Below are 26935 nucleotides of genomic sequence, written 5' to 3' on the forward strand. Positions count from 1 at the left end.
ATAGGCAAATTTATAGAGATAGTTTGGTCTTTGGTAGGATTTGGGGGAAATGAGAAGTGACTGCTAATGGCTTTGGGGTTTCTTTTTGGGGTGATAAAAATGTTCTAAAATTGATTGTGTAATGATTGCACAACTCTGTGATGCTAAAAACCATTGAACTGTAAATTTTAAATGGGTGAATTGTACAGCATGTAAACTGTATCTCAATAAATTTATAAAGGAATAAAGATTATTCTACTATTCACAAGCATATATTAAGAAAAAAGCATGGAGAATAAAAGTGTATAATATGCTCTTCTTTCTCTGAGGATGGGAATATATGAATATATGTATATATAATATTATTTTTAATGGAATAATAAACTACAAAATTAAAAAATACCTATGGGGGAAGGAAAGAATAGGGTGGATAGCACAGAGGTAGATGTTAGAAACTTCTTCAAATACTTCTTGTTTTGTAGCTTTGACTTGGAATCATGTAAATATTTTAAATAATTATAAAACAAATTAATCCCTAAAAAGTAATCCCTAAAAATCAAAAAGACCGTATGTATTTATCCAGTTTCCTTTGTGGCCTAACCATACAGAAGAATTATTCCCAGTAACTTTAAAACAGTAATTTGACTATATAACCCTAGGGGGATATATCCTAAAGACAAAACAAACTAAAAAACAATTTTCAGCAGTAATCGTATTTTTTTTTTTTTTTAATTTATTTATGGCTGTGTTGGGTCTTCGTTTCTGTGCGAGGGCTTTCTCTAGTTGCGGCAAGTGGGGGCCACTCTTCATCGCCGTGCACGGGCCTCTCACTATCGCGGCCTCTCCTGTTGCGGAGCACAGGCTCCAGACGCGCAGGCTCAGCAATTGTGGCTCAAGGGCCTAGTCGCTCCGCAGCATGTGGGATCTTCCCAGACCAGGGCTCGAACCCGTGTCTCTTCCCAGACCAGGGCTCGAACCCATGTCCCCTGCATTGGCAGGCAGATTCTCAACCACTACGCCACCAGGGAAGCCCAGTAATCGTATTTTTGATGGTAGTATTGGTACTTTTATTTTGAAACTGTTGCATGTAATGCATGGATTTAAGCAAATGATGAACTATGTTGGTGTCAATGGAATGAAGCAAATAATGAATGCAATTATGTTGGTGTTTCTGAGAACCAGAATTTTCAATTTGGGATAAGGAGGAAAATGGGAGATTGATGAGGTGAAGTAAAAACCCAGTAGTCCTTGAGGGCCTTTGGTTCATGGAACAGACAACCCTACACTTTCAAAGCACGGATTCCAATGTCTAGTCATGGGTCAATTTAAAAGGTTGAAGAATATCTACCATTGGTCACACTACAGGAGGCCAGGGACCATCATATTAAAATGGGTGGGTCTTTTCCATCCAGAGCAAAGAAGGGGTAGGTGGGGCTTACTGTGGGAAGTCATAAACCACAGAGAGATTAACCTAATCATCCTGGCTCTTTTCCACACTCCACCGTGCCAAGCAAACATCCTCTGAGCAGTCAGCATGAGAGTGCTTGGAAAAGAGTCATAATAATTACCCAGTATTTTCTGGATAGATCCTTGATATGTCTTCTATATGTTTCTTTCATTCTAAAGTTGTTCTCTGAGGAGCTGATGTCTTATTCCAATAATGACCCATGCTTACCTGCTCTGATATGAGGCCATCTACTGAGCAGGAATGAATACTGTAGAATTCCCTCCCATTCAGAGAAGCCATATCAAAAGTACTGCTCGCCATCAATAATTGAGCAAGAACTGTTTTTCTATAAACAAATACTGGGCAGAATGGCCCTCTCTGACAGCAAAGTAGAGATAAAAAAGTAATTCGCCTAACTTCATCTCCTCTATATTCCAGGGAATGGCAAATTGGAGATTTACTTATCTAGAATTTTAATTCATTCTTCAGGACCAAGTTAATAAAAACCAAGAAACTCCTGATTAAACTGGATATGGAGTATTTTGTAGACAGGGCTGCAGATTTTGGCTTTGTTATATTTCTGCTTTCTCAGTTAACATCTCAGAGCTGAAACATTCCACATTCCCCAGCAGTGTGGGGGCCAACTCAGGCTTACAATTCTGACTAAAAATCACCCTGTGCTTCTAGCTTATCCGAATTTTCTGCCCCTCACTAAGCATTACACTATCCAGGAGATACACTAGCAAGTTGTGCAACTGAATAAAACCCACACTTTTCATTTAGATTCTTGCAACTGTATCATATATAATATTATCACTTTTTCTACATTTTGGTCAAATATATTTTTACATAAACTAAAAACAAACAAACAAACAAACAAAAAAAACCAGTAGTCTTGAATCTGAACTGAAAGGATCAGTATGAACTCATGGTGTACTTTATGAGAGAGAAAGAGAAAAAATACTTCCTAGCTCTGTCCACTAAAAAGACCTAACTAAAAACAATGGCCATCCCAGTAGCAATGAGAAGTACTAATACCCAGACTGTGGTCTATAAATATCATTTCCTACTAAAACATATCAGGCTCATAGAAGAAAGTCTAATTCCAAGACTGGGATAGGAAATGTAAAACATGAGCCTAGAAACTATCTTAATCATACCAGAAAGCAAGGATGTTATCAAAGACAAATAGTATTTTAAAAGGACTCAGAAATTAACTTGAAAAGCCTCCTACCAGCCAAAAATGGGACAATTTGAGCATCATTAAGGGAAATGTTTGCAACCTAAATTTCATTACATCTATGGTTCATAATAACATTAAATAGATAAGAAACCAAAAAAATTAAAAACTAACCCTAATTAATCATTTTTAATGTTAGAGGCAACCAATTCATTTTGAAAACTGAAAAATAAAAATAAGAATCAAGCATGCACCCTGACTTTCCTATATGAACTATACTCCAGGATAACCAAATAGCTGATGAGAGGAGGTTTCTCTTTTCAGAAGTAGTCCAGCTCCAACATCGCTAATTATTAGAGAAATGCAAGTCAAAACTACAATGAGGTACCACCTCACACCAGTCAGAATGGCCATCATTAAGACGTCTACAAATAACAAATGCTGGAGAGGGTGTGGAGAGAAGCGAACCCTCCTACACGGTTGGTCGGAATCTAAATTGGTGCAGCCACTGTGGAAAACAGTATGGAGGTTCCTCAAAAAACTGAAAATAGAGTTGCCATATGATCCAGCAATCCTACTCCTGGGCATATATATGGACAAAAACATAATTCAAAAAGACACATGCACCCCTATGTTCATAGCAGCACTATTCACAATAGCCAAGACATGGAAACAACCTAAATGTCCGTTGACAGATGAGTGGATAAAGATGTGGTACATATATACAATGGAATACTACTCAGCCATAAAAAAGAATGAAATAATGCCATTTGCAGCTACATGGACGGACCTAGAGATTATCATACTAAGTAAAGTAAGTCAGAAAGAGGAAGACAAAAACAAGGTCCTACTGTACAGCACAGGGAACTATATTCAATATTCTGTGATAAGCCATAATGGAAAAGAATATAAAAAAGAATGTATATATGTATAACTGATTCACTTTGCTGTACAACAGAAATTAACACAACATTGTAAATCAACTATATTTCAATAAAAAAAGTAGTCCTGCTAATAAATGAAGAAGGAATCATAGTATCAACATTTTATTATCCCTCATGAAATAAATGGACAGGCACTGATAATCAATGGCACAAAAAAATCACAAAAAAAGAGACAACCAGACATTATTCCCTCCAAATGAAAGTATAAAATACCACTTAGAGAATATTCTTGACCAAAAAAAAAAAATCAAAACAGAACCTGTTCAAGCTTCTAGATCTAATATATAGGAAATACAGGAAACAGAGGAACATTTTAAAAGGACACCATCAGGCTGCAATCAGTAAAACACCAACTATGGGAAATGCTATAGGATAAATAAACAAGTTTCAATTAAAAAAACTGCAAGAAAATTATTAAATGAATGGATAAATAAGTAGGGAAGAGAGCCTATAGATTGAAAGAGACAAATATATCAACCAAATGCAGTGTATAAATCCTGTATGGATCCTAATTAAAACAAAGACACTGGGGGGGAAAAAAAACAGGAAAGGAAAAAAAGAAAGAAAAAGAGACAATCAAGGAAATCTGAACATTGTTTGGATATCTGCCAATATTAAGGAAGTAATAAAATTTTCAAATGTGGTATGTTAAGTTTTTTAAAAGTTTTTATTTTTTAAAGATACGTTCTGAGATATTTGTAGATGAAATTATATGAAGTCTAAGATTTACTTCAAATAATCCAGTTGGGGCGGGGGGTATAGATGAAACAAGAATGGCCATGATTGCTATAGCTGAGGGACACACGAGGGTTTACTGAACTATTTTCTCTACCTTTGTATATGGTTAAATTTTTCCATTATAAAAAGGTTTTTAAAAAATTCTAGCATCCTTGAATAATGCTTTGTTATGTAGCTCAGTATTTTCTGAGGTTACAGAATGCTCTTCACACTAAACTCTCTTGCCAAGGTTCTTGTCAGGTAATCCATGGCTGTCATTTGAGCCTTCTGTGTAGAAATACATAACAACATATATACCCTCATGACTTCTGGATAAAATGATAAATGCCTTAGCACTAAAATTCAATTTATTCTATATTTTTTCAAACTAACTTTAAACCTGAAAAAGTATATTGCCTTTAGTTCATTAAAGATTATAAATAGTCTTATTTATACCACTTAAAGTAAGCATTCATATAAAAAATCAAATTTCACACTCACCACAAAGAGCTCTATCACCACAGTTGGCAGACACTAAGGAAACTAAGCATTATCAGATATATTGAATTTCAAACCTGAACATGTATCTTTTGTGGCTTTTCCACAAATTCTTTGTTATAATCTAGAGATTAGCAATGACAGGAGAACATTTATTCTTTGCTTCCTTCTCACTTTAAGACTATCGATAACACAGACCATGGTATTAATGAAAATGTTCACCAACAAGATTATGGACCTAAATATGTGAGCCAAAAGGAGTGGTCTTACCTGTTGCCTATATAGTGACAGTTTGCCTTCAATTGGCTCATTTCTCATCATTTTCTTTTCAATCAGCTGACTGATCTGTGTGTTTATTTCATTTATCTAAAACAGTATGAAAATAAAAAGGTTAAAACTCTGCCTACGAATACCCAAACTAAGGGGCATCTGGCCAAACAAAGCTTTGAATTTACAGTTGTTATTATCAGTAATTTGATGGGAGGATCAGCTCCATTAACATTATGAGTGGGCTGTTACGATTACTTTTAGAGACAACTTGCATTTCACAGTTCATGATATATATTTACACAATTTGATTACTTACATGGATTTAACCATCCATATCTAAATTATCCTAAAGTATTCTACATGAAATATTTATATATTACTATCAAAAAGATGATTTCTAAAAATCTGAAGTTATCCCTTCACCTAGGCTGTGACTTTCATGTAACTCTAAGTGATAAAGCAAATCTGGACTAACATTCCCCAGGGATTTAGTACAAGGAATTCACGAACCCAGCTGAGAGTTGACATGAATGACATCTAAAAACCCTTCCTATTCTAATGAATGATCTATGATTCTATAATAGCTGTCATTTATCCTACTCATTAATCTAAGCTTTTCTCAAATGTAGTAAAACTGAAAAAAGCCAATAGAAGCATATAGTCCTATAATAAATTTTTTTTAATTACATGGCTTTCAGTATAACTATCCTTTGAAAAAACTAGAATTTTCCTGTTAATCCTATAACATTAAACTGAGCCAAAACTGACTTGGGCAACTGATTTCTATACATAAATTAAAAGAATAAAATCATTAGAATTATGTATTTAATTATAGTGGCTATTAAGCACATTAAAGTCAAAATCTTTCAATCAATTTTCATGATATTTAATTATTTAAAAAAATATACCTCTGATTAGTGTTTTTAGGGAAGAAAAATGTTATGATACCAGGTTTCAATGAGCATTACAAGGAAGTTTAGTAATTCCAAAGCAGGCATAAAAAGCTAATAAAAAACATTAGCTTTAAATACAAAATTGCTATAATATTATTCTTGGAAATAAAAAGTAATCACATTTATGATATTTAAAAAATTGTCAACTAAATTATTATATTATGAATATATAAACTGAGTCAATCATATACATTAATTTATATATCCAAGTTACCCAGTTTCCTAATCAGTTGACTAGGTTTTTATAACACCACGTGGATTAAGTGACAGCATTACGTGCTATAATTTCTCATAAAGAACAACTCCTCATAAGAGCTGTCAGCTCTTAGCACAGGTTAACTTAAGAGTCAAGAGTAGGACACTACAGAAAGCAGTTCACATAATTTTCACAGGACTGGGGATGAGATAAAATTGGAAGCTTATAAAAAGAAGACAATTGTTACTTACTTTAGATTCAAGTTCAAGAAGATCAGAATGACCCATAGCAGGCTCTGAAACCACTTTCTGTAAAAACTGCAATTCTTTTTTCTTGTTCTCTAATTCTTTAGGAAATTTTTCAGTTACCATATATGAATTAAACTTTATCTCCTCCTCTAGCCTCTTCATTAAACCTATAAAAATAAAATAAATGAATATTCAGCCCAAGAGAGTAGGTAAAGTGATGCTTTGTACATTTTAAAACATAAGACCTGGATAGTAGGGCACATCCATTGAAAGCATTCTGTATAATACCTAGTATAGAACAATGAAAGATTGGCCACTGAAATTTTTTTGCTGTTAATTAGAGTGATAATGAAGGATAATTTACATAGAAGAATATTTAAATTATAGAAGAAGTAATATTATGATCTTTCCAAATTACCACCTAATTCTTTTACAGTCCACAATATGCAAAAATAACCTTTACAGTGCCAAATATTTTGTTGGGTCATATTTTGTCGTCTAAGTATTTAAGGAATCCATGAACCAAATGACAACACAAATGAAATCTAATCCAGGTTATTTCTTCTATAAGTGGTCATTTATTCTTCTTCTTTTGCAGTACTTATGATGCAATTTATATTCCTATTCTAATACTTCATAAATGGTAATACATTATCATTTTTAGCTTTAAACCAATAAAGATATTACTAAAGGTGTAAGTTAAAACCTGAAAAAGAGAAATTATCTACATTCATAAACATTTTCAGTTTTCCATGTTTGGTAGTTTTGATTTTGTAAAGTATTAGTTTACAGTTAAGTGGCAACTTAAATTACATTTTTAAGATTTAAGTTTTCTTATTCTGGCAGAGTGAACAAACATACACATATACAGGTTTTCAGTGAATAATGGTTTTGTTATAAATTCCCAGCCCTGAGAGCTTTAAAAAGTTTATTTCAGATCTTTCCATTACACATTTACAAATTCTGGCTTGACTTTTTAAAACACTGGATTTCCGGTTTAAGTAACCTACGTACGTAGATTGCATAATAAATCTCGGCCAAAGCCTTAAAATTATTTTTAGTTTGCTGTGCTAACCATATATTAATGTGTAAAAATTTATTAATGGCAAATTCACGAGTTTTCCATTCATCCCTACAATTTTCCACCTCTTTTTTTAGGGACTGGGGAAAGGAAGGAAAGTGTTTACTGAATCACACTATAATTAGGCAGACATTCCTATATGGTTTCCGATTAGCTCTACAACCTGGCTTCTTTGGCTATTAGATGACTAGTTTTTCCACCTTCAAGTTCTTAAACATAGTGCATGTAATCAGAGATGCAAGAAATCAAAATCTAAAATGTTTTTAAAGATTTAAAATTCTTAAATATTACTTTCCTTATTTAAAAAAAGTTTCTAATTCTAGAAAATACAAACCAATCTATAGTAACAGAAAGCAGATCAATGGTTGCCTGAGGTGGGTTAGAGAGGCAGAGAGGGGCAGGAGTGAGAAATTACAAAGCGGCACAAGGAAATGTTTAGGGGTGATGGATATATTTGTTATTTTGATTAAGGTTGACAGTTTCACTAGTGTATACGTATGTCAAAACTTATCAAGTGTATACTCTAAACGTGCTGTTTACTGTATGTCCATTTTACCTCAGTAAGGCTATTAAAAAACATAAAAACAGAGTTTCCATCACATTTTAAATTCTTCTCTTAAAAATTTTAACTTATACTTTGAAAAGTGGACACGTTTCTATGCAGTTTTTAAAAAATTATCTTTGAAAATCCTGGTGAAATTAAATATAAGGTCACTTAAGATCTCCGGAAACATTTTGATTAAAAACCCTCTGAAAACGTCTCACTGATCCTACTACAACTGAATGAGTAGCTTCTTTTACATAAAAAATCTCAGGAATATGTAGAGTATAAAGATGAATTAACTTAAGTGAATATTTTATAATACAGCTGTTACTCTGAAAAAATACAAATTACACTGTTATACTAAAAATACTTTTATGTTATTTAAGCAAATAGAAATTTTTTGTAAGCCATTTGTTGTTACTAAAAAATTTCGATGGACCTTATTAAACTAAATACCTGAAGCAACTGAACTCTGTTTAATTTACTCTTTTCCTAGGCTGCTGAATATAATCCTTAAGACTCTGCTTCCCAGAAAGATGTCAACAAAGCAGGAACTCCTTAACTTCCTGCTCCCCACTCCCTGTCCATCCACAAAGAACATATATTACACACATAATACCTTATTTTTTTTTTTAATACCTTGTTTTTATATTTTCAGCCATTTTTTTTTCTTACTTGATTTCCCTCCTACCTGTGGAAAACATAATTTTCTTCCTATGCAGGGGTAAGGTCTCTACTCCCACCTCCCAACTATTTAACAGATTGTTTACTGAATGCTGGCTGTGTGTAATCTGTGTGCTAAGGCCTGAAAATAGAAAGAACAATTATGACTTGGTGACTAGCCTGGCGTTTAGCTGTGTCAGAGTCAGATATGCCAACAATTAACATATTATGGCAATTGCTGTAGAACATTCAGTGCAATACAGGGACACAGTGGGAGCACACAGGAAAGGTTGTTACCAATTCTCACCTTTTCCTCCTGAATCTTCCAATCTTCCTTTGTCTGACTGGCTCTCCAGCAATGTGAACACCACTAGACCACTACCCTGCCTCAATCTATGCACAGTACTATATTTCTCAATCATTTGCACACTCTCTCCCTCGTCTTCTTTTCAAAGACAAGCAGTCAGAAGAAGCCTGCCCTTTTATCTCTACTTCTTCCTCCATCATTTGCTTAGCCTAATACATTTATGTTCTTTTAGGTCACTGTGCCTTGGCATGGAATGTCTTCCACTCCTCTACCTCTCCAGCTTTAATTTAACTCAATTGCCACACCTCCAGGAAACCATTTGACTCTGTGTTAGCGTTTAGTGCTCTTTGCCTCTTTGTTCTCATCGGAGCCTGTGCTGAGCTCCACTGGTGTATTTGTCACACTGCATTATAATTGTCCACTGCTTGTCATTTCTCCATTAGACTGTGAGCACTTTAATAGAAATAGCTTTTCTTTCTATTCCTAGCACTTAGCACAGTATCTGACATGTAGCAGATGTTCAATAAACACTGAATTAATGGACTATTGGTTTTGAGCCAATTATTTATATTACTGCGTAACAACGCAACTGATTTTATTGTTTAGCATCATCTACTAACATATTGCTTATATTAATATTTTAAACCAACATCTCGAGAGATGCCCAAAACAGAACAACTTTATTTGTCCATTTTATTACTAAATAATTATGTAGTTCCTGGCCCAAACAATTCTATTTAGTCTAGAAAGCCAAAGCAAAACAAAGTCTATCAATTCAAACAAAAAATGAAATATTACTAATACTATAAATATCTTTGGATATTCTGTTTAGTTACCAGAATTAAAACATAATAGCAAGAAATATTTAACCTAATAAAATTGAGGATAACAGACACTGCAAAAACACATGTTCAGGCTAACATTTTAAGTTGTATTAAACTGTACTGATCAATCAATTTTTCTGCATACCAAATCTTTCAATTCTTGTATACATTACCTTCATTTTCAAAAATTCACTATTAATGTTAAGTTCTAGAAATTTCTTAGCAAGGATAGACATATGAAAACAAATTGCTTATTGATATTAATTTTTAAATGGCTATAATTTAAGGAATTTCTTTTGAAGATTTATCTTAATTTTTTACAGTAAAGATGTGAAGGAACCTACATCAAACCCAAAGAACATATACTAAAAAGATGTACTATATATAATACTAAGAAGGAAAAAAGCACTAAAAAATTACTTTCTTTTGTCCTAAACATTCTCCTAAAAAGTGAAAACCTAGTGAATAAAGAATCAAATGACACGAACAACTAAATGCATGGAAACTTCCAGGTATTGCTTGAATCTGAACTTATGACTGAGAGGAGTCAGAGATTCTATGGAAAGCCACTAATTAATATGTATGAACCATACATGTTATAGGGAGTACTCTACTGGTTTCTTAAATATCAATTAATACGTATTTCCTTGATTTTAAGATGCCATCAATTATAAGACACCATCAACTAAATTACAAATACCATGTGAAATGCATACATAAAGTAAAAGATGTATCCCAATTGCAAAAACAATTAAAATGGTAAAGAACATGTGTCTACAAACAAGGAAATACTGTATTATCTCTTTCAACAGCTTTATTGAGATATAACTTACCACACAGCCATACAATTCATCTGTTTAAAGTGTACAATTCAATGGCTTTTAGTATATTCACAGAATTGTGTAACGATTACGACAATCAATTTTAGACCATTTTAATCAGCTTCAAAAGAAGCCTCTATACCCACTAGCAGTCACTTCCTCCCCCCATCCTCCACCTACCAACACAGCTGTCCTCCCCTACAGTTCCTCAACCCTAGGCAATCAATAGTTTGACTTCCATCTCTATGGATTTGCTTATTCTGGAAATTTCATACAAATGGGATCATATAATATGTTTTTGTGACTAGTTTCTTTCACTTAAGATGTTTTTGGGGTTCATCCATATTGTAGCATGTATCAACACTTCATTCCTTTTATTGTTGGATAACATTCCACTGTATGGATATGCTACAGTTTGTTTATTCATTCATCAGTTTAGGGATGCTGGGGTTGTTTTTACTTTTTGGCTATTATGAACAATGCTGCTATGAACATTTATGTACAAGTTGTTGTGTGGACATATGTTTTAAACTCTCTTGGGTAGAATAAAATTGCCAGATCATATGGTAATTCTAGGTTTAACACTTTGAGGAACTGCCAAACTGTTTTCCAAAGTGGATGCATCATTTTACATTCCCACTAGCAAAGTATGCAGGTTCCAATTTCTCTACATCCTTGTCAACACCTGTTATTGACTGTCTTTTTTATTACAGTCGTTCTGTATATTATATCTTAGAGTATAATATTTCACAGAATACTAGAAAAAGATAAATTAACCTTCCCATAGCTGGATATTTATATTGAAATATTTCTCCAATACCAATGAGAACTTTTTACTGCTCTTCCAATTTACATGGTCTCCCTTCTGATGAGCACACTTAAAAAATGCCTAGGATAGGTTTGGTGGTATAATCTGGGATATCAGAACAATGTATCCTCTATGTAAAGCTAATGTGCCAACAGAGCCAGGGATACCCATGTCATTAGCACAACCCAAAATATGAAACAACACTCAGTTTTAAGGGTCCAGCATTTTACTTTTTCTTTATAGCCCTGGCACTAAAACAATATTCACATTTTTTCCATCCATCATTCTCATAAAATCCATTCTAAGTATTTTACACATTCACACACCAGACAGCCTCTCTCCATGGTGGTTTTCATTAGTTCACCCTCTGACAAAACACTGAAAGGGAATTTAAAAACCACAGGTGAACACTTAAGGATGTCTTCATCAGGGCTGTCACTTACTAGCTAGGAAATGATGCCCTAAAATGCTGAGCTATCACTTGACGATAATTAGTTCCCATTAGTAAGGAAGACTACTGATTTAAACTAATATTCTCACTAATATGATGACTTATATCATATTATATGATCATCTATGTCATATAATTTCCACTTACTTTCAGGCTTCGCATCTGCTGCTGCATGGCGCATACTTTTCAACTGGTTTTGTATTCTTTGCAGTCTCTGCACTGCATGAAATAGCTTTAAAATACAATTAGATCTGTTACTTCCTTAGTCTAATGAAACCTACCATTCATATAGACATGCAATGAAAAATACAAGTTCCACATAATTATTATGCTGTAAAGGGAACAAATGATAATAACTAAGAAATTATTAAGCTAAACCCAAAATGTAATTGGTTTGCTCAATACCTTTTCATGTAAAACTTAAAAGAAAAGCTTTCAGACATTTTTTCTTTAGTTATTTGTTGAATTAGGTGATCAAGGAAAAATGCTGGTTAGAAAAGTATATGCACCAGGCTTTTCTTGTTAAAACATGGTTTTCTTTATTCTAAGGAATGCTAGCATTCTCAGAAATGATGGCTCAGGAATCAGAAACTGATGCTAAGTAACCATTCAGGGCATGGGCAATGCAGCTTACTGCTGCAGGGTAATTATTATGATGCCAAGCCAAGTTCCAAAAGAGCCAAACATCTAACCTGCTCACTTAGTAGGAAATGAAGCTGATTTGAAATATATTTTTAATGTACAAGTCTACTCAGTTTTAAGATAGATTTTTTTAAAAAAATTAATTAATTAGTTTATTTATTTTTGGCTGTGTTGGGTCTTCGTTTCTGTGCGAGGGATTTCTCTAGTTGTGGCAAGCGGGGGCCACTCTTCATCGCGGTGTGCGGGCCTCTCACTATCGCAGCCTCTCTTGTTGCGGAGCACAGGCTCCAGACGCGCAGGCTCAGTAGTTGTGGCTCACGGGCCTAGTTGCTCCGCGGCATGTGGGATCTTCCCAGACCAGGGCTCAAACCCGTGTCCCCTCCATTAGCAGGCAGATTCTCAACCACTGCGCCACCAGGGAAGCCCCTACGATAGATTTTTAATAAAATACAAGAAATACTTTCTGGCCGGGAATTCCCTGGTGGCGCAGTGGTTAAGAATCTGCCTGCCAGTGCAGGGGACACAGGTTCGAGTCCTGGTCCGGGAGGATCCCACATGCCGTGGAGCAACTAAGCCCATGCGCCACAACTACTGAGCCTGTGCTCTAGAGCCCATGAGCCACAACCACTGAGCCCATGCGCCGCAACTACTGAAGCCCATGTGCCTAGAGCCCATGCTCCGCAACAAGAGAAGCCTCGGCAATGAGAAGCCCACGCACCACAGCGAAGAGTAGCCCCTGCTCGCCGCAACTAAAGAAAACCTGCACGCAGCAACGAGGACCAAATGCAGCCAAAAATAAATAAATTAAATAAATAAATTTAAAAAAAAAAAGAAATACTTTCTGGCCAAATTATTTTTTCTTTAAGGCAGAGTCTAAAAACGTGGAGTGTGGGTAATTTTGGGCCTTTCCAAGATCTGCTTATTTGCCCATGGAGTAAAGTGTAAAGAATACCGTGATCAGTGGAATAAAATGGATGTTCTTTCATAGCCCCAGAATCTCAGGACACTCTTTAGAGATTCTAGAAGTTTTATTAGCAGTTAATCTTACTGCTTAACATTACAATGGATATTCTGTAATGCTGGAACAACATGAGTTAAGCATGGGCCAAAAGATAGTGTATAGATACCTACAGAGAATAGAACCCAAAAGATGGTATTGTTTTTGCTGTTGGTGCCACACAATACTCTTAAAAAGAGTATTTCATCATGTTAACAAAGGGAAATGTGAACTTCTACAATTCTAAAAAATCTTCTTTACATTTGAATGATCAGCAGGAACGATTTCTTTCACAATGAGAATATAAACTTTTATGTGGGTACCTGATTCTTTTGTTCCTGTTTCTGTTGTGCAAGAAATTCTTCTCTCTCTTTCTCAACTCGAAGTTGCCTTGCTATTTTAAGCATCCGTTGATGATTCTGAACTGTCTCCACCTACAGTGAGGGAATAAATAGTATATGTTACTATCAGGTTTAAGAAAGACATGAGCATGTCACATGACTCAGACATCCACTTATCATTTCCTTTTGGTAAACTGTATTCCCTAGAGATGACACTAAAGTTTCAGACTCCAGGTCCTTAACAAGTTTTGGGCTACTGCCTAGGGAGATTCCCTTTCCATCAATGTATTTGACTCCAGCCTCCGATGTACACTCATGCCTTGCTTAATCTTTATTTGCATTCCTAAATCTTTGCAAGTCCTTGGGACTTGGGGCCAAAGTCCTACAGTGCTAATTCTTGCCTTACCCTTTTCTTCAAACGTTCAACTCTCTTAATGAGCTGATCCTTTTCTTCCTCCATTGCACTGATATCCTAAAAAGTAGTCAAGAAGACGTTATAAGAAAAAGTATTTTGTCTGTAGAATTCAGATAAGGTTTTTACATGATTATGCATCTACCATTTCCATCATTTATAACCAGAGCATTAAGGAACAAAGATCCTCTTTTGGATGAAGGGCATTTCTATTCCCACCCCTCACCCCAGGGTTCTTTATGCAGGGTAATTTATTTGGTAGCTTGGTGTTCATCTAGAAAAGCAACTGAAACAGGTTACAAAGTAGCAAGGTAAAGCTGCCAACCAGACCATTTGTGTTCTGATTCCAAATATGGGCACATGATTTTTCAAAAACTTCTATAATGGAAAGTGTACAGGTCTAAAAACATGAACAACAGCTGCTGACATCCCGTCTGCTCTGTTAAATACCAAACTATATATTCTGTCAATTTTCCATCAAAATTATTTTTAAGGCTATGGTGTTTTCAAGACATAAATTTGTATCTGGTTTTGTCAATTAAGCAATTCTCTTTCTAAAAATAAAGATTTCAAAAATGTCTTTTAACCAGCTCCACAATAGTTTCTAGTGAAAACAAACAAACAAAAAATCCTTCCTAACCAAAAAACTAATAGGCTAACTCTCACAGTAATAATAAAAGGAAAAATATATACGGTATTCAGTACTGACAGGATTTGGGGAAATAGGCACTGTTACTACTGGTGGCATTATATTGAAGAACAATATCAAAAGTCTTAAAATAAATGTGTATGCATTCTGGCTCAGTAATTTCACCTCTGGGAATCTATAAAGATTCTCATAGATGTCAATTATATCTAAAATTTGGAAATGATCCAAATGTCTGAGGATTATTAAGTAAATTACGGCACAACACAATGAAAATCACTAAAAATTATGAAGAATGTTGAATGACATGAGAAAAAGTCATGATATGACATTACTTGAAAGAAGCAGATTATAACATTTATATATAATACAATACCAAGAAAAAGGTTTAAATATATTCACTAAAATATCAGTAGCAGTTATCACTAGAGCATGGCATTTTGAGTGAATTATTTTCTATTTTTGCTTAATCATACTTCTTTACAAAGAATATGTTGAAAAATACTTTGGTAATAATTAATAAAATTAAAATCACAGACTCTAGGTTATTTTATCATTTTAGTTTACTCACATGACATAATGGAGGAACCGTAGGTGGACATCACTCTTATTCCATACTTTGTGATAACTATCTACTTATGGGTCTTTCTTTTCCATTAGATGTGAGTTCATCTTTCATTTCTTATACATTCAACAAACTCTTATTGAGAACCTACCACATGCAGGGCACTGTGATATGCACTGGGGATACTGTGGTGAACAAGATACGTAGACGTGGTCCCTGCCCTCACTGGGTTTAAATACAGTTGATAAGACAAGACATTAAAATAATCATAAGTGTAATGAGTGTTATGAAACAGAAAGAACTGGGGGGAACTAATCTATCTAGGAAATCAGGGAAGGCCTCCCTGAGGAAGCAACTTCTAATGTTTCCTGTTTGAATGAGAAGATAAAGATGTGATTTCTAAAAATACAAAATCCATGAAAGTGAGAATTAGCAATGGTTTCGAGAAAGAACTTTCACACCTAGCAAGAATATAAAGACATTTTTTGGAGAACACTAAGTAACATACATCAAAAGTCCTAAAAATTCTCATATGCTTTAATAAGCAATTCTACTTCTAGGAATTTATTCTAAGGAAACAATCACAGGTACCCCCAAACAAATTTATGTAGAAGATAATCACAGCATTATCTATGACAGCAAAAAATGAAAACAAAACACCAAAAATTGTTAGACTATCCATACCACAGAATATTAAATTAATATTAATAAGTAATTAATATTAATTAAGTCATGAAAAATCATACCGTAGAAAGATAACAATGGGAATATATTCACATGTAATGATTAAAAAAACAAATAATTATGCATAGCATGATCCCAAATACACACACATATATACTTTTTTTTCTATATCATATATATATATATATATTAGATAAAGACCCAAATTTTAATTGCTTTTAATCCATGGCAATGGTCTATATAGTACATAAGAACTAATTATGAATTTACCCTGGCCTCATTAATTTCTTCAGTAAAGAATCAGCAAAGGTCTTACAAAAGAAAATTTGCCATTTGCTATCACTAGTTTCCACATACTCTTAAGACTCATACTGAATTTAATTCAAGTCCAAAAAAAATGGTTATTATGTTTTTTTCCTTTACCCTTCTTATTTCTGCTGTAGAAAATCCAGATGTCTTGAGCTGCTCACATTCTTTATGCAAAGTTTTAAAGGCTTCCATCAAATCTTCATACTAAAAGAACAAGTTAAAAAATTATAAACTAGTGACTAGATCCAGTAGGCTTTTCTTAATCAGGTTATCTATTAACTTAAAGTGATTACTTAATCGGTATAGAACAGCATTTAAATATATCCTTAAACATTTATATAGGACACAAAAAAAGTTGGTGTATATAATCTGGCCTCTAAAGACTTCTCCGGTTACTTCCCTAACTAACACTCTATTCACTAGCTTTGTTGATCTTCTTTCAATCCCTGGAATATTCCACCTTCACTTTATACAACCTATTCCCTCTGAGAGTACTCTATGACTCCCTCACCCTTTGCCAGGGTAGCTCCTATTAATCCTTCAGGTCTCAGCACAGACACCACTATCCTCAAAGAAGCCTTCTCTAGCTCTGTACCTATTCCATATCAGAGTACCATGATATCAGAGTAAATATCATATAAAATTATAATTGCTAGTTACTTGTCTGTCTCCCTCCTTTAGACAGTGAGAGTCAGGAGGATAAGAATCATATTACTTGTGGAGACTTCTACATTCCTAGGGCCTAGCATAGTGCATAACCTATATAGGTGTTCAATAAAAAGTAGTTAAATGAATGAAAAAAATCACAACTCTTATCCAAAATTTTTAAAAAATAGGTTTTTTTGTGGATAATGACAGAAAATTAATAATATTTTTTCTTGACTGATCATATTCTGCAAGTCTGTAAATCAATCATTCTAAAACTCTTCATTTAGAAAGACAATGTTCATTTTTTATTAGGCTCTCTGCTAAATGGCTAAATGTGTAAGTCATTTTATACACATACTTCAAACATGCTTCGAGGACAAACATGTCTTTATTATTATTAATCCTTCCATTAATAATTAGCTGGGCGTGTTTAGTAAAAGCCTATTAATAACCTTCCTCCAGGGATGTCCCTGGTGGTGCAGTGGTTAAGAATCCACCTGCCAGTGCAGGGGACACGGGTTTGAGCCCTGGTCCGGGAAGATCCCACGTGCCGCGGAGCAACTAAGCCCGTGCGCCACAACTACCGAGCCTGCACTCTAGAGCCCGCGAGCCACAGCTACTGAGCCCGCATGCCACAACTACTGAAGCCCGCGTGCCCAGAGCCCGCACTCTGCAACAAGAGAAGCCACCGCAACGAGAAGCCTGAGCCCCGCAACGAAGAGTAGCCCCCACTCGCCACAACTAGAGAAAGCCTGCGCACAGCAACGAGGACCCAACACAGACAAATAAATAAATAAAATAAATTTATTTAAAAAATAAAATAAAATAATCTTCCTCCAGAGGAACTGGTTTCTATCTAATTTATTGATGTGGGAGGGTAGGGAGGATATAATATTTCATATTTACACCCCTCTCTTTCTTACATTATGTAAAGCATTCAAAGGTAGGGGCCGCAGTGGTCTCATTCTGCTGTACTTTTCTCAAGGCATCGACTGTAACACTTGACATAATTATTTGCATAAATCTTTCAACCCTAGAAATGTCTTAAGAGATCAATACTGACTCTATTTTGAGTGACTGCTATGGCTACCCAAAAATAACAAAATATATGGATGAAAATACATTTAGTTGATTGTTTCGATTAATACAAATTTTGAGCACATACCATATAGAAGCAACCCTACCAAACCCTGGAGGAAAACAAAGATGGATAAGACATGATACCTGTTTTCATAGATCTCATAATCTATTGGGAGAGATAGATTGACAGACTACTCACAACAAACTGGCACAAAACGGTCTACATACCTACTATAGGACAAAAGCACAAATGCTAAACAGAGGCAAATTTTTTTCTTTTAAATCAAAGTTCTTTGAAATCTTAAGCCTAAATTCTTTCTTTCCATAGTCTTTGATCAGCAATGTGCTTTGAAATCCCAGGACCAGGAGCCAGACCAGCCAGAATCCTGAGTAGTCAAGAGCTTTAAGACCTTAAGGCCAGAACCCAGTATCACCCCAAAACTCTGGAGAGGAAAGTACACTGAAATTGCAAATTCCTGGTCCTTTCTCTACCTTCTGCCTGATTGGAACATCCTTTGAGATCATAAGCTTGGCTTCTTTGTCTACACACAATCTTTGAAGGTGCTCACATGTCCCAATTCACCTGGCATACTGTCAATTTATACCTTTTGCTCCAGTGTAATTATTATGATAACCCCTTTCCTCTCTGATTTGGATGACAAATTATACAGTCACAGAACTGATCAACAAAGTATTCTGCAGTCCCAAGCCCAGGATCCTATCTACCCATAATTCTTTTTTTTTTTTATTCAACCCACATTTATTATTTTTTAAACATCTTTACTGGAGTATAATTGCTTTACAATGGTGTGTTAGTTTCTGCTTTATAACAGAGTGAATCAGCTATACATATACATATATCCCCATATCTCCTCTCTTTTGTGTCTCCCTCCCACCCTTCTTATCCCACCCCTCTAGGTGGTCACAAAGCACCGAGCTGATCTCCCTGTGCTATGCGGCTGCTTCCCACTAGCTATCTATTTTACATTTGGTAGTGTATATATGTCCATGCCACTCTCTCACTTCGTCCCAGCTTACCCTTCCCCCTCCCCATGTCCTCAAGCCCATTCTCTATGTCTGCATCTTTAGTCCTGTCCTGCCCCTAGGTTCTTCATAACCTTTTTTTTTTTTTTTTTAGATTCCATATATATGTGTTAGCATACGGTATTTGTTTTTCTCTTTCTGACTTACTTCACTCTGTATGACAGACTCTAGGTCCATCCACCTCATTACAAATAACTCAATTTCTCTTCTTTTTATGTCTGAGTAAAAAATATGGAACGCTTCATGAATTTGCGTGTCATCCTTGCACAGGGGCCATGCTAATCTTCTCTGTGCCGTTCCAATTTTTAGTATATGTGCTGCTGGAGCGAGCACCACAATTCTTAAGTAATAAATTATTCTAAGATCCAAATTTCAGGGTTTTTTTTTCTATCCACATACTCTATCACCAAAAAGGTATTTGTGTGCAAAAGTCAATATTTTCACAAGTGATTACAGCTGAACATTAGTTGATAACTATTTTACCTTTTGATGCCACCGGAAATACGGAGACAGCAAATAAACTAAAGTGAGATCAATATATATTTGAACGTGTGCACCTTGAAATCCACTACGGATAGCTTAAAAATACCATTTATATATTGTATACCTGTTTATTGGTATCAGCCACGGTTTCATCCTGAAGAAACTCACTTGGTACCTCAAGTTTTATTAAAAAACGAGCTAAATATGCTCTTTTCTTCAGTTCATTAGTCCTCTGAAGAAGCCAGTGGAGCACTGGGTAAATTACAGGTTTACTTCCAATCACCAGACCCTGACGAAAGTTACTCCTATAAAAAGAAAATAAACACACACACACACAGAGGCTTAAAAGTAAACCTTGAAAAGAGGTAACATTTGCTCAAAATCCAATTTACAATTTCCTGATTGCTTTCCATGACTATTTAAAAAAGATAAAACCAAGGCTAATCTAAAGTCAGTCTGCACATTAACAATAATCATAAAATTAGGCCTTTAATATATCACTAGAATATACAGGGAGGTTGTTTTGGAACCATTAACCGGTACAGTCAGCCTAAATACTTCACTTCATTGACTGGACAGGTTTAAGTCATTGTTTTTGGCTAGGATGGCAGATAAATGATAAAATGGAATCATGGATTTGCCTGACTTTTCTGATTAAGAGAAAGAACTGACTCACTTAAGACTAGTGTATGACAAAATAACATTAAGAATTCAAGATTATTTTGAAATTCAGTGATTTTCTGAGGCCACTGACTTAGGGAAAACAGGTATTGCCAGAAAGACTGACTGTGAAGGTTTGGATATTAAAGCACAGCTCTAAGAAAGCAACACTTGATCAGATTCTTACATGTCCGTGGCATTTCCTGGAGGTTTGTATTTAAGGATACCAAGAAGGCTCAACATCCTTTTGGCTGTCTGCTCTGGCATCTCCTCTCTGATATCAACAACTTGCTAACAAAGAAATTGAAAAAATGTTATTATTGTATATCTAACAAAGTACAATATTTAAACTCACTGACAAAATTGTTCTTCTAGAGCATAACAGTCACAATGGTCTCTTCAAAAACAGATTAAGTATGGAGGCCCCCAGATTCCAAGTGAGGGTACATACAAGTAGGATCAGGATTCATATTAAGAAGGTCGAGCTTAAAAAAGTCTCAGTGGAAAAGACCAGTGCATGAGAGACATGAGCCAACTTGCAACACAATAAAACCTTTCGTAAAAGCATTTTCATTCCAGGACCAAATCTATTTATGTTTGAAAGTAGACAAATAATTTCTAAATAAGGTACAAGTAGATAATTTAGTTTTTGAGCTATTAAGAAACCTTAAAGATCATCTACTATCTATAGCTTTACAGGCATGGAAAATTAGGCCCAGAGAGGTTAAATAATTTGCCCTAGACGCACAGGTATTTAGTGGCAGAAACTGGCTTTCTTGCCACCCTTTTCATCACAGAGAAAAAGAAAACTCTTACCTTTGGGTCAATCTCAGCCAGAACATCACTGAGAACTTGTAATAGTTGCATTGGCTCCAGGGAATCAAATGTGATTAAGTTATAGTTCTTCCCAAAAGGCTCCTTATTGAGATTGTCCACGATGAATTTGATTTGATCACTCATAATTAGGTCTTATAATTTAAACTAAAGAGTAGAAATACAGAAAAGAATTCCTCAATATTGGTAACAAAAGTTCTGTATTAACAAAATACAGTCAACAGAAAGTCAGTATTAAGTTCATAGGAAGTAGGCATGGGAAGTATTCTACATGGCATATAAAATGCTGTGAAGAGGGTTATTTTGTTGAAAGAAAAAGAATATGCAGACTTTATTAGGAATGCTACAGTACATACTGTTAATATTTAATGACCTGTTTTTGTATATGCATCTGATCGCAATCATCTGAATTAACATTGAATTAATGTGGACAAATGAATACAAAATCCACCGACATTAACATTTCTCCCATTCAGCTTCACAATTTCTACCTAGAGGTAAAAACTTGTTAGCCTGTAAACATGCTTCTAATTTTTTTTTTAAATTTAATTAGCAGCCCACATTAATCCAAATTACCAACTTCTCTGGAAAATCAGATCTGGCAACCCTGGACCCACTAGGTACATGGCCACAACCACCTGAAGCTGGGTAGAGGCTGCAAGCTTCAGCCTTGGGGGTGCGCTCTTTGGTTTTGTTTTGGTTTCCTCCAACAGGTACTCTTCACACATGGATGCATCAACTCTGCCACCCTTGAGTAATTAAGGCCTTCATTTCTTTTGCCTTCAGTAGTTCCAGTCTCTGCCTCTCCCATTCCAAATCATTTTGTAGGCGTCTCATTGCCTACAAAATAAAGTCCAAACATCTTGGATTTTGAGACCCTTTAAGATCTAGTTCAATTTACAGTTTCTCAATATTATTTCCAATTGTTACCTTACACCCTTTCAAACTTCAGCTGACTGAAATAAGCACTGCTCCCTAAATAGCTTTTCCATCTCTGCCTTCAGTTAACGCTGTTTTTTCTGCCTAGGACTGTTCTCCCTTTCCCCCGTCTCCAGAGGTGCAAATCCTAACCGTGTTTCAAGCCCTGCCCTCCAAATCCAAGTTCCTCTAGGAAATCTTTCTCAAGCTATCCCCCAGTTCTGCATCAGAATAGCAGCATTTGCCCTCCAAGCTGACCACTTTATCTGCACTGCTCTCCTGGAGTTACTTTTCTATTTTGTACTAGTTACTTACATACAGTTTCTCTTCTCTACTAAACTGTAAATTCCATGAGGACATATCTGTGCCTAATTCTATCTCTTAATATCCACTGCATCTAAAACAGTGACTTCTTCCACTAGACTGAATTTGTTCACAAGGCCCAAGGCCAGAAAATAAGCATAAGCCTAAATAGAGTGGCAGTGAGGAAGATCATAACTTTTTAAAAAATTGATTACCTGATTATTTAACTGCTGAAACAGCTTAATCAAGGCTATTAGTGTTTCTTGCACACAGATATCACTTGTTTAGTATGGGAAGAAGTGGTAGAAATTTGCAGACAGGCAATTTTTTAGAGTAGCTATTTTAAAAAATGAATTAAAAAATGAACTACTAAAAAAAGAAATAAAGACAAAAATACTTCAGTGCTCCCTAACAGTTCCTAACCATGAAATGAAGAGATGCTATTTTATTTAAGACATTCATTGGAGCTGCATGCACCTTGCTCTGAAATAGGTTTTTTAAAGTGGGTGGGTGGAGCTAGATACTTAGAACTAACATTGAAATGTAAAAATATTATCATTTCCTCATAAGTATGATAAAATTATGAGTAAATGATTATTATTTTTGAAAAATAAGCCAAAAGACGGTAGAAAAGATAACCAATGTGGTTTAAAATTTTGAGGTTTCCTTTAAGCTATAAAAGGAAAACCTTTACATAAATTAAATAAAAATCCACACTGGAGATGCAAATTTTCCACTGCTGAAAGTATTTTAAGTATAAGTCCACGTCACAGTCTTCACACACGGATATACTAATTTTTAACTCTTTAGAAATTATATACATGTAGAAATTACACATACATAAAACGTAACATATACACACACATATATATTCTTTTTTTCCCTTGCCAAAACCAGAATACTTGGATAAACGAGTAAAACGTTCCCAGGAGACAAAGATGTACTGAACAGGTAGGTTGTCTGTGCCCAGTGGGCTCTGCGCTCTAAAATTAGCAAAAGCAATCACTCTCCCTCTTCCAGCGGAAAGTCGCCACACTAATTCACAAGCACTCACCCACATAAGAACCCGAGAGGGTGGGGGAGAAGAACTGAAACCAGGACATGCGTTTATCTGGCACAACTCGGCACAGAAACGACGCTGCCCTGGTCCCAGGCTGGCACACGCGCTGGACCAGCAGCCTCCCAAGATTCCCCAAAATAGTATCTCCCCCCACCCCGTCCCGCCCCCGGGGCTCGCGAGAGCGGACAGAGGACCCAACGTCCGACCCTCGCGAGGGCTGCTCTGGGCTCCCCTGCGGTTCATCCCGCGGGGGAGCCGCCCGGATCACTGCGAGGCACCACAGGGGCCGACCCCCGATGTTGGGGTTGAACTGCTGCTACCCCTCCGTTCTCGAGGTGCTGCACTGGGAAGGGGAAGGAGTTCTCTCCCACTTAGGGGTTTGGGGGAGCTTCCGACCGCGGCTTGGCGAAGTTACCTCAAATTCTCCTCACGAAACCACTTGCCCCCCCAGGAGTCATCCGGGCTCTAGTGAGTTCCTAGAGACGAGCTCCTTGGCAACGGTTGCTAGGCCATGGACACATCACTTCCGGGGGCGGGAGGGTCGGCGCGTTTCCGCGAGGCACCGGGCGCGCGCTCTGTGGCCAAGGCTCTGGAGGCGAAAGGCGGAGGGAAAAGAGCCCACCTGCAAACTGGGTTCACAGGTTCTGAGCCACTGCGGACAGCTTAGAGAGTTGGGGGTTGTTACCGTGGCAATAAACTTTCCCAAACGTCCTGCAGTTTGCAGTTTACAAAACACTCTCTTCGTTATTCACCCATGTTAAATTCGTGTGCTCTTTCTTTCCTCCTTCCCTCCTTCCTGCTTTCCTTCCCTCCTTCCTTCACCAAACATCGGTGGTGACATCTTTGAGGCAGGGCCAGTGGGATTTGGGTTGAGGAAGCATTTGGCCTGGGCTTCAAATTTAGATTTTTGACATAAGTATCTCCAAATTAGGTTACACGTAGGAACAATTGTAGTCTCTTCTGTGAATTGTAGATTAACAGAAGGCACATTCATCATAGAGATGTCAGCTTCTTTGTCACATTATTGGGCCACATAGCCTGTACTGGGAATTAATTTTTTTCATCCAGAATTTCTTTAATATTCTGAGAGCCTAAAAAAAAAAAAAAAAAAAAAAAAAAGAAAGGAAATGGCCTAAGGCTCTCTTTGGCTTCTGAGAGTCTATTTTTAGGCACCTGCAGAAATGAATAAATTCCTCCTTACATTTTCATGCGGTTCACGTTCTATGAGGTAGGCGTGGGGGGCGGAGATCTTCATGTCTAGATCACAGAGGAGGCCAGGAAGACTGGAGCCGAGAGAATCCCGGGACTGCACTAACTGGCTTCAGCGGAGAGTTTAATTGATGAATGGTATTTTGAACTGCCCCTATTAGGGTGGAAACCACTGTACTCCGTGATGTCAGCTGGCAATGGAGAAATGAGAAGGAAAAGAAAATGAAATTCCTCACACCCTGAAAACTTAGTTGCCTGCTCAAACATCTTGGAAGAAACCAACTACAGATTTAGCATCAGACTTACAAAATAAAGCAAGAGAAAACAAAAAAAATTCCGTATTAGGCATCTCCTGTAGGCCCTGCTCTTTGCTGGCTGCTGGGGATGCAGTGGAGGGCAGGGAATTACCTGGCCCCTGTCCTCACAGAGCTGACAGTCTATGCAAGAAGAGAGACAACTGAACAGGCAACACCAATATAACTATGACAAATGCTATAAAGAAGGACCCAATGATGGGAGAGTCCAGATGAAGGGTCTCAAGTTTATTTGGAGCTGAAGGGATTGTACTGTCAGGAGAGGTTCCATCGGACAATGGGATGTTTAAGGGTCAGTAAAAATTAGCCAAACAAGAAAGGGGAGAGTTTTTTGGGCAGAGGGAACAGAACATTCCAAGATGGGTACATTGCTGGCTGCAGGGCGCTTGGAGAGAAACTAAGACAGGTCCCAGCTCACAGATGCTCAAGACTAGTTGGAGGAGGCAACACTTGAAACCTTGAAAAATTGAATAACTCTGGGAGAAACAATAAAAGATGCAAACAAGGGATTATATAATTACTTGATCCTGTTGGGTGTGTTAGGAGATTCTCCTGGCTCCCTGGATTTGGATCTTGGATTGCCATTGTATGGCCTCACGTGAGATTTCATTTCCTCATCTATAAAATGTGGCTATAATAATACCTTCCTAAAAGGGTTGATGTGAGGATTACATGAGTTGATATGGGTTTAGCGATTAGAATAGTGCCTGATACTGGAAGAGCTGAGGACATTTTACCTTTTTTGTCCCCTTTTTTTAAAAAAATGAGATGGTTAGATTTGCTCCTTCTATAGTCTACAGATGTCAGCTATACAAAGATAAGAGTGGCTTTTCTAGTAGTTTTTAGTTCCTCCTCTGCCTGTTGCTGCTATTACAGTTATAAGAATGTGTAAATTCAAGTAAGCAATGGAATCTACTCTTTGCACTCAAACTTGAATTGATTTTATGCTTAATGTGATTGCTCTGGAACACAGGAAAGAATTTGAAGCCAATCTGCATGCTTCCTGGGATCCATATACTGAGGAGCTTATATTCCAACTTGAAGCAAAGAAGAGAGGCATCGAGCAGCCTTGCACATGTTGGGTCCCTGCCTATCTATCAGGCCCACGCACAGACCAAAGGAAGACTTGTAACCACCCCTTGACTCATTTAAGATAAAAAGATTCATTGAGGTATCCAAGAAGAACTTATCAAGCAACAACTTCACAACAGTGGAGGCATTGCTGAGTACATCCCAAGTTTAGCCACACACACGAAGGCTTTTTTTTCCTTAGATGCTTTACTGAGTCTTCCTTGTAAACCCCCAAAGATGCCTCTTGGCTGAACTATAGTTGACACTTTTAACAGGTGAAGGGAAGTCTCAGTCATGTGAGACAGCCTCTCTGAAAGACTCCCACTCCTACCCTGACTCTTTTTTTTAATAGCTTATTAAGATATAATCCACATACATACAATCCACCCATTTAAAATATACAATTCAGTTGCTTTTAGCATCTTTACAGAGTTGTGCAACCATTACCACTATCTAATCCAAGAACATATTCATTACCCCAAAAAGAAACCCCATTCCCTTTAGCCATCATCTCCCAGTTTGCTTAACGTGATTAAGCAAACCCACCACCACTTCTCAGCCCCTGGCAACCATTAATCTGCTTTCCTTCTTTATGGACTTGCCTTTTCTGGACATTTCATATAAATGGAATCATAAAATATGAGGCTCTTTGTGTCTGGCTTCTTTCACTTAGTTGTAATATTTTCAAGGTTCATCCAAGTTGTAGCACATATCAGTACTTCATTCCACTTTATGGTAGAATAATATTTCATTGTATGGATTTTTGTTCATGCATTTATCTATT

At 36.4% G+C, this 26935-nt stretch overlaps 1 protein-coding gene and 1 long non-coding RNA gene across 10 annotated transcripts in view; one reads left to right on the plus strand and one right to left on the minus strand.

The window, feature by feature from the left end:
- Positions 1-26935, minus strand: part of IFT81 (intraflagellar transport 81) — a 193680-nt gene that overhangs the window by 62359 nt on the left and 104386 nt on the right. For 2 of the 9 annotated variants that reach the window (XM_082418066.1, XM_082418065.1), the window contains exons 1-11: positions 23973-26033; positions 21915-22116; positions 21259-21423; positions 20630-20733; positions 19907-20087; positions 16642-16731; positions 14318-14383; positions 13894-14004; positions 12079-12163; positions 6436-6599; positions 5036-5131 (exon numbers count right to left, since the gene is read on the minus strand). In XM_082418066.1, coding sequence (XP_082274192.1) covers positions 5036-5131; positions 6436-6599; positions 12079-12163; positions 13894-14004; positions 14318-14383; positions 16642-16731; positions 19907-20087; positions 20630-20733; positions 21259-21402 — 1041 coding nt within the window. In that variant the 5' untranslated portion in view covers positions 21403-21423; positions 21915-22116; positions 23973-26033. Of the gene's footprint in view, positions 1-5035; positions 5132-6435; positions 6600-12078; positions 12164-13893; positions 14005-14317; positions 14384-15540; positions 15934-16641; positions 16732-19906; positions 20088-20629; positions 20734-21258; positions 21424-21914; positions 22117-23551; positions 23683-23972; positions 26035-26935 lie in introns of those variants that run through there. The other 7 variants (XM_082418060.1, XM_082418061.1, XM_082418067.1 and 4 more) reach the window with 7 other exon arrangements.
- LOC309640033 overlaps positions 1-26935 on the plus strand; it is a 201406-nt gene that overhangs the window by 2724 nt on the left and 171747 nt on the right. The gene's annotated exons all lie outside the window — the stretch shown is intronic.

The sequence above is a fragment of the Balaenoptera physalus genome, assembly GCF_965194825.1.
Source record: "Balaenoptera physalus genome assembly, chromosome: 12".
In the NCBI taxonomy this organism is placed as follows: Eukaryota; Metazoa; Chordata; class Mammalia; order Artiodactyla; family Balaenopteridae; genus Balaenoptera; species Balaenoptera physalus.